The sequence below is a fragment of the Lolium rigidum genome, chromosome 4 (assembly GCF_022539505.1).
Source record: "Lolium rigidum isolate FL_2022 chromosome 4, APGP_CSIRO_Lrig_0.1, whole genome shotgun sequence".
NCBI classification, from domain to species: Eukaryota; Viridiplantae; Streptophyta; class Magnoliopsida; order Poales; family Poaceae; genus Lolium; species Lolium rigidum.
Genome location: NC_061511.1, coordinates 8,356,111 through 8,370,145, shown reverse-complemented (window position 1 = coordinate 8,370,145; position 14,035 = coordinate 8,356,111). Strand labels below are relative to the sequence as shown.

The 14,035-nt window shown below is 50.3% G+C and overlaps 1 protein-coding gene across 1 annotated transcript; it reads right to left on the bottom strand.

Moving 5' to 3' along the window:
* Positions 1-2,172: 2,172 nt before the first annotated feature.
* On the bottom strand, positions 2,173-5,317 carry LOC124646653 (putrescine hydroxycinnamoyltransferase 1-like). Its single transcript, XM_047186745.1, has 2 exons — positions 4,836-5,317; positions 2,173-3,054 (listed from the first exon to the last, which is right to left on the bottom strand). Exons 1-2 carry the CDS (start codon positions 5,262-5,264, stop codon positions 2,173-2,175), a joined length of 1,311 nt encoding a protein of 436 aa, XP_047042701.1. The 5' UTR covers positions 5,265-5,317.
* Positions 5,318-14,035: the final 8,718 nt, after the last annotated feature.

Genomic DNA, 14,035 nt, shown 5'->3' with positions numbered 1-14,035 from the left:
GCATCTTGTTAATAGGTTAGTTCCGGAAAACGCATAAAAACATTATAAAGTGCAAGCAAAACATGTAAGTATTGTCATAAAACAAGCATGGAACATCAGAAATTATAGGTACGTTGGAGACGTATCAGCGACGCAAACGGACGCTGAGCGACCGTTTGTGTCCGCCGTGACCGAAAATGCGTCGTGCACCACCTTCAGCGGTGCGACGCAAAGTGACCGGGCCGTCCGCAGAGACGCAAACCTGGCCCAAATATGCGCCAGGTTTGCGTCTCGGCGGACGCTGCGTGGACGCGCAAAGTGTCCGCTCGGTCCTCGCACGGGCCCGCCTGGCAGCGGCACAACTGCTTCGTCTTCGGGCATTACTTCCGGGCGGCGCGTTGCAGCCTTCGCAGAGCCGCGTTAATGGCGTGCCTCGGCTTCCGCGAGCATGCGCAGCTAGTAGACGTTGCACTGGCAGGCCATTGAAGGCGATATGGCGTCGGAGCCTTTTAAATGGACGCTGCCGGCGTCCATTTCGATGACCAAACCATTGCCAAATCCCACAGTATCCACCCCATCGACGCCATGGGAAAGAAATGCTGGCCGTTCCGCAAGACGAAGAACGACCAGGAGGCAAGCGGCTCGCGTTCCGGCAAGAAGGCAAGGGTCAGCCGGTACGTCCGCATTGAGCTCGCGCGGCAGCTATGGGAGGAAAACCGGCCTGTGCCATGACCGGACGCGAACTTGCCGGGAGAGGGCTGGTACCTGAACTCGCGGCGCGTGCCGGTCCCCCCGTGCCGCGCGAGGGCCGAGAGCGGCGGGACGAGGTGCGCCGCCGCCGAGCGATCTTGCCGCCGGATCTGCGGGAGGATGAGGCGTACGCGCTGAACTCCTACAACTGGATTTCATTCGGGACGTGGGAGTTCGACGCGCGCCGCCGCGCTGGCTACCTCGGCGACGTGGACTTCTTCGACCGAGAGATCGCCGCAGAAGAAGAAGAGAACGACCAGGAGGACGCGGACGACGAGGAGGACACGGACGAGGACGTCGACATGGTCGACTACGACCACGACGACGGCGGGCTGGCGTGGGATCCGGAGACCCAGCCGCCGGACCTTTCCGAGGATGAGGCCATTGCCATGGCACGCGGCCAACAGCGCGCAGGACGAGCTCAACGAGCTCGCTTTGTGGTAGGGGCTCGCAATCCAGCTGCGGGAGTCAGCGCTCGCGTAGGGGAGGCCGGCGACTCCTCCGGCTACGCCGACGCGTTCCAACGACCGCGCTCCGCCTGTTGCTCCGGCGTGGGATCCCTGGCCACAGCCTCCTGCCCATGCGGCGGTACCTCCTCCACCGCCGGCGTACGAGCTTCCATGACCGACGCCGGAGTTCATTAACCTCGTCAGCGACGACGACCAGTAGGCAGCAACAACTTTTAGCACGCCTTTATGGCTTTTTTATGTTTTTTTTAACGTAAATTATGGTTGCATGAATGAAAAAAAAAAAATTTATGCGTCGAGCCGCTGGAGCCACTCCCGATGCAAACGGACGTCCGGACGATTTCGACCATTTTGGCCGACGCAAACGGACACGACGCGTCCGTTTCGACGTCCGAAATGCGTCGCGCCGCTGGAGATGCCCTAACAAGTAAAACTAAAGAAAAGGGCCAAGGCAAACCTGCATGCGCTGCACTAGAGGCCGCGCCCAACAACAAAGACGATCCGAAGCGGGCGAGGGACAGGAGTCCGGCACCAAGGATACAGATCCAACGGCTATGGACTTTACTAAGAGTTAAGCTAATTTCCAGTATACTGAGAATTAGCAAATCCGAAATAATAATATGTGCAAAAAGCGATCCTTCGCACACGGTTAAGTAAACCATATGCGCTGATCGTCTACCTTTACCTGAACCATGTGATGAGCCATTTCAGCGGTATACCACGTGTGATGAGCCATTTCATTTCAGATGTATGTAAAGGTTCTGTACTAGTGTGATAGACGAATCATTATTGTTGCACAAAAAAGGGCTTCCAGGCAACTGTAAACTTCACATGATACTGGATCAACTTACAAGAACAACACACTTCAACTCAAGAACGCATACACAGAGCTAAGCATATCGCACACATCAAACTTTTGAGAGATGTAAAGCTGCCGTAAGAAGGGGGTGCTGATTATCGTAGGAATTGCAGCCGGCTAGAGCACGGAGTGCTGCATGTTGGCGTACAACAACCGCTTAAAGTCACTGAGAATTGCGGCCTCTGCACACAAGATAACGCGCACGCCGCCGCCGTCTTGTGGAGAAGCGTCCATCAGGTGCACGAAGCCTCCGTAGTTTGATTCAGCACGCAGCGCCGCCACCGGCTTCCCCCAACGGAAGTCCATGTCGTAGAGCGGCATGCCCAGCCAGCTGATCACCCTCAGGTCCGTTGCCGGCAGGCTTCCCCGAGCAGGCCGTCCGTCGATCTTGGCCAGCTCGAGTTGGTCGACCGCCGAGCGCACCACCTCGTCGTCCATCCTGCCAATGAGGCCTCTGATCCTTCCCGCGACGGAGGCCAGGCCGCCCGGGGCGATGATATCTTGTGTCTTGCCTGCGGTGGCCAGGATGATGACGGCGTTGCCGAAGTAGCGGTCCGGGAGCGGCGGGTTGAGGCTGCGCCGGACGTTGGCCGGGAACACGAGCCGCGTGGTGGCGCCCGGCAGCAGCCGTCGGGCCAAGCACATGCACCGCCACATGTGCGCGCTCACGGCGCAGAAGGTGGTCGCGCCACCGCAGATGCGCTTGAGAGCGGAGACGTGGTCCTTCCCGAGGAGGAAAACCTCGGTGGCGACGGGGCCCGACGCCTCAGATAAGTTTAGCGATGGGCAGAGAATGGAGAGGGCGTCGGGACGGACGACCGGCGGTTCACGCGCGGACAGCAGGGCCCGGTCGTGGCAGGGCAGTTCCACCACGGCTCTCTCGCCGTCCCTGCAGAAGGCAGTCCATGCCCGAAAGAAGTAAGACGCAGCGTTGCCGTCCACGGCGAGATGGTGCAGCGCCGCCCCTATGGCAACCCCACCGCACCTGAAAAAGGTAACCTGTAGCCGGAAGGGAAGTTGTGATTGACCATTGAGCACCATGACAGCTACAAACCATGCTTTTTTCAAGTTTCTTTTGTCTCTCAAACTTTATATGCTCTCCGATCCATAACTAGTGTTGGGATTTCAGTTTCGATTTAAACTAAAATAAACTAAAACCCCAACACTTATTATATATGGGAGGGAGTATCTAATGAAATGGAAACTTCGCATATCACTGAAATATTGTTGTGATTGAGCATTGAGCACCAAAATGAGTACAATAAACTAGCTAGCAGACTATAACAAATTAAATAATATATTTTTACTTAGTTTGAAGAGAAAGAATAAAGGAATAAACGGGAACTGTTGGATAACAGCTAGCTGCAACACAAGCTTCTAGGTCACTTGGTGCTTTGTGATAATACAAAGTGAGGTATTTACTCATAAGGTAGTAGAGAACATGGTTTTTGTGCTCCCGAGCTCATATGCTGTTGGTTCATAAAAGAATTAGAAAAAATAGAAAATAAAATAAAATAACCTGAATTTTCTGTAAGATGGTTATGAACATGTGTACTAATACCATGCCAAAAAAAATTCGAGAAAAGATTTATGTGTTGGTCTGTGCAAAAAAGATAAATCTGATTGTTGCAACAACAAATCTAAATGCTCCAAACAACACCAAATTTTGTTATTTTTGCATTGACCACCAAACATGTCATTTTAAACCACGATGTTGCTTGAAGTTCGAACACATTCTCACGTTCACTGTAAAAAAATCAGATTAAAAAAAATTATTTGCTATTTTTTGTAAAAAAGTTAACAGAGAAAGAGCATACGAGGTCAGGTTCAGATGTGCACTTTGGGTGTGTTTGGTTTGTGCCCAAAATTGCCCCACCAAAATTTTGGCTAGCCAATATTTTGGTTGAGCTATTCCTTGCCCACAAGTTGGCCAACATTGGCTAAAAAATTGAACTAGAGTTGGTAGTGGAGCATTGGCAAGCCAAAAAATTGGCAACTATCCAAACAACAACCAATCTTTTGGTCATGACCAAATAATTGGTAGGGTATGATTTGGTAGCAATCCAAACGGCACTTACTTCTAACTATTGTATATATTTTCGATAAGAATGAAGATAGATGACATGGCAATATTATATAGCGCCAGGAGTAGGCTTTACTACTGAATTTGGTAATGCACGCTTTTTTCAAAATTTTGTTACCTCTCAAACTTTATATGATATTAATTGAAACATTACAACTAGACTGTCAAATCCATATATTGTATTGTGTGAGAGATTGAAAGCATGAAAGTTGGTTTAGAAGAAAACGAGCTAAATTTGAGAACCAACCTAAGGTTGGGTGGTTAGGAGGGTGGTTGTATCTCCACCCCACTAGAGTTCAAATCCTAAGTTTGATATATGTGTATCTCATAAAGGTGAAATATTCATTCAGTGGGAGACGACGTTCCCGTCGACAGCGAGACGTGTATGGTGACTTCGTCAATTTCAAGATCCAATCCAAAGGTGCTCATAGGGGTAAAGTGTGCGTATGTGCGTTCATAGGGATGAATATATATACATATATATAAATGTCCGCGTTGTACTGTTTTTTTTAAAGAGCTAAATATGGATCTTGACGCACCTATGAACAACACAGATAGGGGTGTTCACCGGCTGCTCAGCTGAAAGTCCACCCTAAGATAAAGCATGCGTAGTGCAGTGTGTGGCTTCTTGCAGGTAACTATACGAGTTTTGATTTGATTAAAAGAAAAGAAAAAAACTAATACAGTATTACTATACCTGGATGGCGCAGATGATAGGTGCCGCCTCGGCTGAGTTGAGGTGGGGAACGAGCAGCCTTCTTAGCTCCGGCGACGGCTTAAAGTCACTCAAGTCTTCGACGGTGAGACTAGAGGTATGGGCCACGAGAAAGAGCGCGCCCTGGCCATCGCAGTTGATCTGCAGCCTGCTGTCTTGGCCGACGTCGAGCCGGCCGGCAAGAGGGTAAAAGGGGACGAGGGCCTTGCTTAGCGCCGTCTTGAGCCTAGTCACGTCGAAGAAGTCGGTGGCGCCGCTGGAGGAAGGACGGTAGAAAGAGACGAGCGGGATGTGGCCTCTGTTGGCGTAGAAGAGGTCGAGCGGGGAGAGCCATAGGGCTCTCCTCGGCGTCTCCGTACTCGGCGTCACGAGGCAGGACTCTGCCACCACCACTTCACCTATTCGATCCATCTCCTCTCGTCTTCCTCCTGGTGTTGGAGTAGGCGAGTAGCAATAACTAGTGAGGCTATTAAGCAATGTGGTATGGGAGCTGACTAGCTGGTGAGATGAAATTGACGGGCCAGGAGCAATTATGCAGCTGGACATCGTCCTAGTTTTATTTTTATTTTGAAAGAACCTTACTATTATTGACCAATTGATCCAACGACACGGGGCCCCTCTCGTGGAACACGTGATATGGCCCGGTGGTCCGACCTTATCGACCGTGATCAGATCTATCCGTCCATGGCACATACAAATAACTGTAGGACGGGCAACGTAAATAGTCACTGGGCGACGCAAACAGAGTTGAACAACTGTTTTGCTTCCGCGTGGTCGAAAAAAGCGGATCTGTTAGAGTATATTAAATTTAGTTATACTAGGAAACATGCCCGTGCGTTGCACCGGGGGAAAGCAAAATCTACAAAAACGCATAGAAACATAAAATCATCCTCCTTGAACTATGGTTCCTCCTTGAGTGTACCTTGGATTTCCAGTAGTTGTACCACACTTCAATTTAGCCACATCAATATTTCCAGTAGTTCCTCCTTGAACTGCTGGGCGTCCCCCGGGGGATCTGATTTCCCAGCCCCCGGGTCGCCAGCCGTCGGATCGGCCATCTTGTACGGCTAGATCTGCTTTTACTGAATGTAGCAAAAAAACACTTCCCGGCAGCAAAAAAATAACCCGTTTTTTGCTACATTGTAGCAAAAAACGGTTCAGTCATGAAAATCAAAAAAAGGCTGAGCTCGCCGGAGACCTCGCCGGAGAGCTCGCCGGAGACCTCGCAGCAAAAAAAATTCTATTGTAGCAGAAAAATGTTAATGTAGCAAAACCCAATATCATCGAAAATATTGACGAAAACCTCGCCGGAGACCTCGTAGCAAAATTTCTATACTAAAGTAGCAAAACAACAAAACAATTATAGCAAAAAAAAAAGATAGCTGACATCATTTTTGTAGCACATATCACACAATGTTTGTAGCACAAATTATATGATATTATAGCAAAAATGATATTAGAACTCGCCGAAGACATCGTAGCAGCAAATTTTCAGTAGCAAATTAGCAAAACAACGGAACAATTGTAGCCGAAAAATGTATAATCTTAGCATCATCAGTGTTTTTATTATATACAACAGCCCCTAACAGAGACGCCACAGCCGTAGCACCTCGCACCCACCACTGGTAGTACATCGCCATCGACGGGATCTTCTCCAACCTCCGATCTGCAGCGGTTTGCTCCTCCCCCGTCCCCCGTGCTGCTCCACTGCTGGCGCGCCCCCAGCGACGAGCGGCCCCTTCGCCGGCGCGCAAGTCCCCCCGCACCGCCTCCTCCACCTCCTCGCGAGTCGCACGGCTGCACCTGCTCTCCTCCCCATGTATAAAGCCGGCTGCTCCGCCCGCCTCCTGCTCAGATCCCTCCCCGCGTCCCCCCGCACCGCCTCCTCCTCGTCCTCGCCTGCGTCGCGCCTCGTCGCCGCCCGCTGCCTCGCGCCCCTGCGCTGCCTTCGCCCGACGCGCCGGAGGCCCGTCCTCCTCCACCGGGGGCGCCGTCCGCTGCCAGATCGGGGCCGTCGACTGGCGGAGCTCGTGCTGGGGCGGACGACGGTGTGGCGGCGCCGGCGAGTGGCGGAGCAGCGTGGGCCGTGGGCGGAAACGGCAGGCGGCCATGGCCCTGTGCGAATCGAAGAAATTTCAGTGGGCGTTGGAGAATTTGGGAGGTAGGGGACGACCTGTTTTAGTGGGGCCCAGCGACACGCGTCGCACGCAGAAGCAGGAGGCTGCGGGACGTCCGTCCCCCGGGGGAATCTAATCATTCTTACGTAATTCGAGGACAATAGATTATCATAAGCCAGGGCAAGAACCTAACCTAAAAGAATCATTAAACTTGAAGATATATATGCATAAAGTGCTTTATAACGCTCTGAAATAAGTCTATAAATTAAATTTGAAACCAAAGATTGTAATCAATATTTATGACTCAATTTACACATACCGGAAGGTATTATTACACAAGAAGAGCCAGCATCCTTTTTGTAGCCCTGTACACATATCTGGATCATGCGTCAGGCGCGCGTCCTCGTAGTCCTGCATCACAGCAGCTTCCGCTAGAAGAGTTGATCAGGACGAACTTGCACCCACACGACTCCTTGGCCACGCACATGTACACGGTGCTTAAGTGCTCCTGCCCCAGATACTTCCAGATGCGGACACTGGCCGCCCGGACGCCATCAGTTTGGAGGCCAGGTATTCGCGCCGCTCCTTCCCGGGCCTCCCGATTCGTCTGCCGCATTGGCCAGTCCCGGCGCGCACACTGGATCATGGAGTCAGCCGCGCTATGCTCGATCTAGTGGAGGCAATCGCCGCGGAGACGCACAGGCGGTTCGCCGGCCGCAGAACCGTGCTCGATCTGACCAAGGACGGCTGGTGTTGCAAATATACGTCCCTCACTTTCGACTGTGAGGTGGTTGCCAACGATCATATTGTTCAGAGGCCATGGAGGAGACCATTGATCTGCTAAGCCGCCCACCAGATTGCGATCGTGCGGGCCCGTAGCCCAATGCAAGATCGTAACTCTGCGCCGTCGCCATCCCGTCTGCGTGCTGTAGACGCTGTGGGAGACTGAAGGAGATATGCCCTAGAGGCAATAATAAAGTGATTATTATTTATATCTTTATGTTTATGATAAATGTTTATATATCATGCTATAATTGTATTAACCGAAACATTAGTACATGTGTGATATGTAGACAAACAAAGAGTCCCTAGTATGCCTCTTAACTAGCTTGTTGATTAATGGATGATTAGTTTCATAATCATGAACATTGGATGTTATTAATAACAAGGTTATATCATTGTATGAATGATGTAATGGACACACCCAATTAAGCGTAGCATAAGATCTCGTCATTAAGTTATTTACTATAAGCTTTCGATACATAGTTACCTAGTCCTTATGACCATGAGATCATGTAAATCATTTATACCGGAAAGGTACTTTGATTACATCAAACGCCACTGCGTAAATGGGTGGTTATAAAGGTGGGATTAAGTATCCGGAAAGTATGAGTTGAGGCATATGGATCAACGAGTGGGATTTGTCCATCCCGATGACGGATAGATATACTCTGGGCCCTCTCGGTGGAATGTCGTCTAATGTCTTGCAAGCATATGAATAAGTTCATAAGAGACCACATACCACGGTACGAGTAAAGAGTACTTGACGAGGAGACGAGGATGAACAAGGTATAGAGTGATACCGAAGATCAAACCTCGGACAAGTAAAATATCGCGTGACAAAGGGAATTGGTATCGTATGTGAATGGTTCATTCGATCACCGAAGTCATCGTTGAATATGTGGGAGCCATTATGGATCTCCGGATCCCGCTATTGGTTATTGGTTGGAGAGAGTACTCAACCATGTCCACATAGTTCGCGAACCGTAGGGTGACACACTTAAGGTTTGATGTTGAAATGGTAGAACTTGAATATGGAATGGAGTTCGAATATTTGTTCGGAGTCCCGGATGAGATCCCGGACATCACGAGGAGTTCCGAAATGGTCCGGAGAATAAGATTCATATATAGGAAGTCATATTCCAAGTTTGGAAATGATCCGGTGCATTTATGGCGAGGTTCTAGAAGGTTCTAGAAAAGTCCGGAAGAAATCACCATGGAAAGTAGAGTCCCGGAGGGACTCCACCTTGCATGACCAGCCAACCCTAAAGGGGAGGAGTCCAAGGTGGACTCCCCTAGGGTGGCCGGCCAACCCACCTCAAGGAAAGGTGGGAGTCCCACCTTGGGTAGGACTCCCTCCTTGAGTAGGTTTCCCACATATGGGAGGTTTTAGTGTTGGGGTCTTATTCGAAGACTTGGACTAGAACTCTTGGTGCTTCCACCTATATAATGAGGGGCATAGGAGAGGGGGGCTGATCACTTCAAGCCTCGGCCTTGGCCGCACCCCTTAGAGGGCCGGCGCCCAACCCCCTCTCTGCCCAAACCCTAGCGGTCTCTCTCCTCCACCACATCCCGCACGCTTAAGCGAAGCTCCGCCGGATTTCTCCACCACCACCGACACCACGCCGTCGTGCCGTCGGATTCAAGAGGAGCTACTACTTCCGCTGCCCGCTGGAACGGGGAGGTGGACGTCGTCTTCATCAACAACCGAACGTGTGACCGAGTACGGAGGTGCTGCCCGTTCGTGGCGCCGGAAGCGATCGTGATCAAGATCTTCTACGCGCTTTTGCAAGCGGCAAGTGAACGTCTACCGCAGCAACAAGAGCCTCATCTTGTAGGCTTTGGAATCTCTTCAAGGGTGAGACTCGATACCCCCTCGTTGCTACCATCTTCTAGATTGCATCTTGGCTTGGATTGCGTGTTCGCGGTAGGAAATTTTTTGTTTTCTATGCAACGTTATCCTACAAGAAATATTCAACCATGCTCATTCATCTTTGCGGAATGCTATTGAGAGAGCATTCGGGGTATTGAAGCAGAAATGGCGTATCTTACATGGTATATCAAGTTACTCGATAGAGAAGCAGACAGAGATTATTATTGCATGTCTAGCACTACATAACTTCATTCGCGATAGTCAATTGTTTGATCTACACTTCTATCGATGCGATAATGATGAGAACTATATGCCTCCGAGGCATGTTAGTTCCACATCAGCCGGCAATGTGGGCAATGATTTGGGAGATGATCATGTTAGCATGAACAACCCTCGTGACAACATAGCTAACGCTTTGTTCGCATCAAGGGGAGGTGGCTAGGCGTTGAGAACACTTCTTGGTCTTTTGGGTCCATATGGACAAGTCTTGTAATATATATCTAGATCTTTTCAAACTTGTTGCTCTTTTGGGTTCATATGGACAAGTCCTGTATATTTAATATGAACAAGTCTTCTGACATAATTAAATCGACCCAATTCAATCCTTAAGCATGGAAATCATGTTAAAAACACTCAGAATTAGCTAATTCCTCTCAAATCGGCATTTATAGAAGTTCATCAGCATTTAGGGGCATTTCAGACATTTCATCCTTCTTACCAGCAACAACAGCCATCCACATCACTCCTACCAAACATCAAATCTCTACTTCTCACAGCTGCTTCCTACAGTTGCTTTTCCACAGCTCAACAGCTACAGCTGCTTTTCAAAAGCTGCAGCCCAAACAAACAGGGCCTATAACCATTTACTAACCGGGACTAAAGGGTACCCTTTAGTCCCGGGTCGGAGCATTAATCTCGGTTCACCAGCAGAACCGGGACTAAAGACCCCATTAGTCCCGGGTCAAAATATTTGGGGACTAATGGGTTGGGATGGAAGACCTTTTTTCTACTAGTGTGCACACCCGGCGAATCTTCCGTTCAAAAGCTAAATCCCACGTGCACATGCGTGCGTCTTCATGGGACATGGATGGATGAGCTCTCGTCTACACGGCCAGCAAGAGCTGCTCATCTACATGGCCAAGTCGTCACGACACCAAGCCGATCTACTCCGCACCGTGAACATCTACATCGTCTGTGCTCATCGTCGCCGACAACCGCAACGTCGCCAACACTCATGGTCATCATCAACATCAACGGGGATCTTCTTCAACACCGCGAAAATCTACGCGGAACCCGGGTTTAATCCCCGGAATCTACTTCAACAACTACATCGTCGTCTTCGTCCACCACGACCTCGCCGCCAGAGTTACAGTCTATTTTTATTTGCACGCTCGTGCTTATTTTTTTCTTCTGAAAGCTACTTCGTCTACTCCAACAATCGGCGGACAACTTCTACGCACCGACCGATCACGGAGGCCTTCTTTGCTACTCCATCCAATTCTGGCGCGCATGGCTCATGGTGGTCCCTGTCTTCGCACGTCCGGTACTGGCAACACCGGCGCGTGCCTTCATCCCCGGCGCGCTCCCGAGCCCGGCAAGCTCGATGCGGCGTGTCGCCTACTACTTCGACCACAACAACTACGACATCGTCTCCCCCCTTTCGAGCGTCTTCCTGGGCTTGATGACGCGTAGAGCACACGCCCGTTGGGAACCCCAAGTGGAAGGTGTGATGCGTACAGCACCAAGTTTCCCTTAGTAAGAAACCAAGGTTTATCGAACCAGTAGGAGTCAAGGGCCACGTGAAGGTCGTTGGTGACGGAGTGTAGTGCGGCGCAACACCAGGGATTTCGGCGCCAATGTGGAACCTGCACAACAAAAACAAAATACTTTGCCCCAACGTAACAGTGAGGTTGTCAATCTCACCGGCTTACTGTAAACAAAGGATTAAATGTATGGTGTGGAAAATGATGTTTGTTTGCGAAGAATAATAAAGAACAGAGTTTCCAGTAGATTGTATTTCAGATGTAAAAGAATGGACCGGGGTCCACTGTTCACTAGTGGTGTCTCTCCGATAAGAAATAGCATGTTGGGTGAACAAATTACAGCTGGGCAATTGACAAATAGAGAGGGCATAACAATGCACATACATATCATGATGACTACTATGAGATTTAATCAGGGCATTACGACAAAGTACATAGACCGCTATCCAGCATGCATCTATGCCTAAAAAGTCCACTTTCAGGTTAGCATCCGCACCCCTTCCAGTATTAAGTTGCAAACAACAGACAATTGCATTAAGTATGTGTTGCGGTCAGAAACCCACCGGCGGGCAGCGACTGGCAACACCGTAGAGCCGGGAACAACTAGGGCTGCGGCTGGCCCCAGTCCCTCAGAGCGACGGCCCGCAAAGCCTCCTGGTCGCACGTCCGATGCTATCACAAGGGCGTGCCACCCGACCTATACCTGGTCGGGAAGGTGTTGGATAATGCCTCGCTTAGTTTCCCGCATGGCATACACGTAAACGTTAAATACGAGCCTCGATCGGCTCTTCAGGTTGTCCTGTGAATCGGCTCAAGGAGCCGATCCACCCATGATTCGTACAAGGTGTCCGAATATATGGTGGTCCTGCTTGATCAAGATAAAGCTAATATGATCTACGACGATTTAGGGTTTTCACCGCATAATCGGATCATCCTACTCACGATTGGGCCTCGCGCTCGCGCACGGTGATCGTAAGCCGATCCTAGACAAGGCCTAAAAACCAACACGAGGTTGATCCCCGGAACATCCTGTCTAGGGCTAGCGAATTACACCCTACACGCCGCTGGATCCTCCAACCCTTTGCAAGGCCTAACTATTGCGGATGTTAAACTAATCCTTGTAGAACAAGGAGCAACCGTAACGGATCAGATCTACTAAACAATGATCAAGCGGGGTGCCGCCCCTACACCTAAGATAGGTGTAAGGGCGGCCAGATGTATAAGGGTTGCACTACGACAGCATATGATACGAAGAACAATGCTAACCCTAACACATCTAAGATAACTACGTTGCTCGCCATCAAAAAGGCTTCAGCACGAGCAACGCATGAACAACGGGGATAGGCTTGTGCTGCCTAGATCGCAAGATGCGATCTAGGCAGCATGGTGCTTACCGGAGAAACCCTCGAGACGAAGGAGTTGGCGATGCGCCGAGATTTGTTTGTGTTGAACGTTGGTTGTTGTTTATTCCATAAACCCTAGATACATATTTATAGTCCAAGGGACTTTCTAACTCAGGCGTGCACCTAACCGTGCACGGGTAAAACTCTATCTCCTAACCGACACGTAATCTAATATGTTACAGATACATGGGCAAACTAGCCCAAATTTTGCATGTAAGGCCGATTCACATATTCCTTCTATATATATATCTTCAAGTCCATCTTGATCGCGGCCCACCTCTGACTCGGTCAAATTCCGGTGATAACACATGCCCCCCTGGTTTTGGAAATGACATTTCCAAAATCATTATGCTTTTCTTCCGTCGGGTCATGTCGTGGCAGAGCAGAAACCGCCGCAGAATCCTTCATCATGATGCCTTGCCCCTTCCACTTCTCCACGTGGCCGCAAGATTTTCCTGTTGGGCATCGTCTCCTCGGAAACTGCTGTGGCATTGAATCTCCCTCATATCCCTTTTATTTAACCGTCCTAAACAGCTTGCTCCTCCTTCGTCCTCCTCGCATTAGCATCCAAAAACCCTCCTGCGCCACTATGTCTTCTTCTTCCTCTTCCTCCTCCGAACTTTCCTACGGGTCCTCCTCCTCCCGCGAGACGCCATCGGACATCCGCGCCCCAGAAGAATGGGACGAGGAAAGCCACGCCTCCTCCATCTGGTCCGAGGATGACAAGTCCTTGACCAGCGGGGATGAAGATCTTCAGTTCCTCGCCGACAGGGAACTGGAGTCGGAAAGAGAGGACGACCGGTTCCCCTGGGACGTCTGTCCCACCTCTGAAGAAGAGGAAGAGGAAGAAGACGACGACGACGATGACTCCCTCGAGGGCTACCCGCCGGCGAAGCGCCTCCGCATGTGGTGGGACGACGACGGCTGGCCGACGATGAAGACGGGGATGAAGCTCCCGCGAGAGGCTACGGGAGTAGCGACGAGGAGCCCATCGGCAGCAGTGCCGATGAGAGTTCCGAGGATGACGACGAGGGCAGCGATGGCCCGTAGATTAGGATCTACTAGTATAGGCCTAGCAGTAGTAGATTGGTCAATAGACCCTTCTTTTGTCCTTCCTTCTCCGAGCAATCGGTTCTTCTTTTGTAAGCAATCCTGTCTATTAATGAAGAAGTTTCCCCAATTTGATTTTGCCGATTTCTTTTAAACCGATTCTCAATGAGCCGATGGCAACGCATCGATCTCTCAT

What these genes read in the sequence shown, in the direction of transcription:
- LOC124646653 (XM_047186745.1), bottom strand. Translation starts at nt 5,264, where the DNA reads ATGGATCGAATAGGTGAAGTGGTGGTGGCAGAGTCCTGCCTCGTGACG. An exon ending in CTATCATCTGCGCCATCCAG is followed by an intron (nt 3,055 to 4,835) that starts GTATAGTAATAC and finishes TTCCGGCTACAG; the next exon opens with GTTACCTTTTTCAGGTGCGG.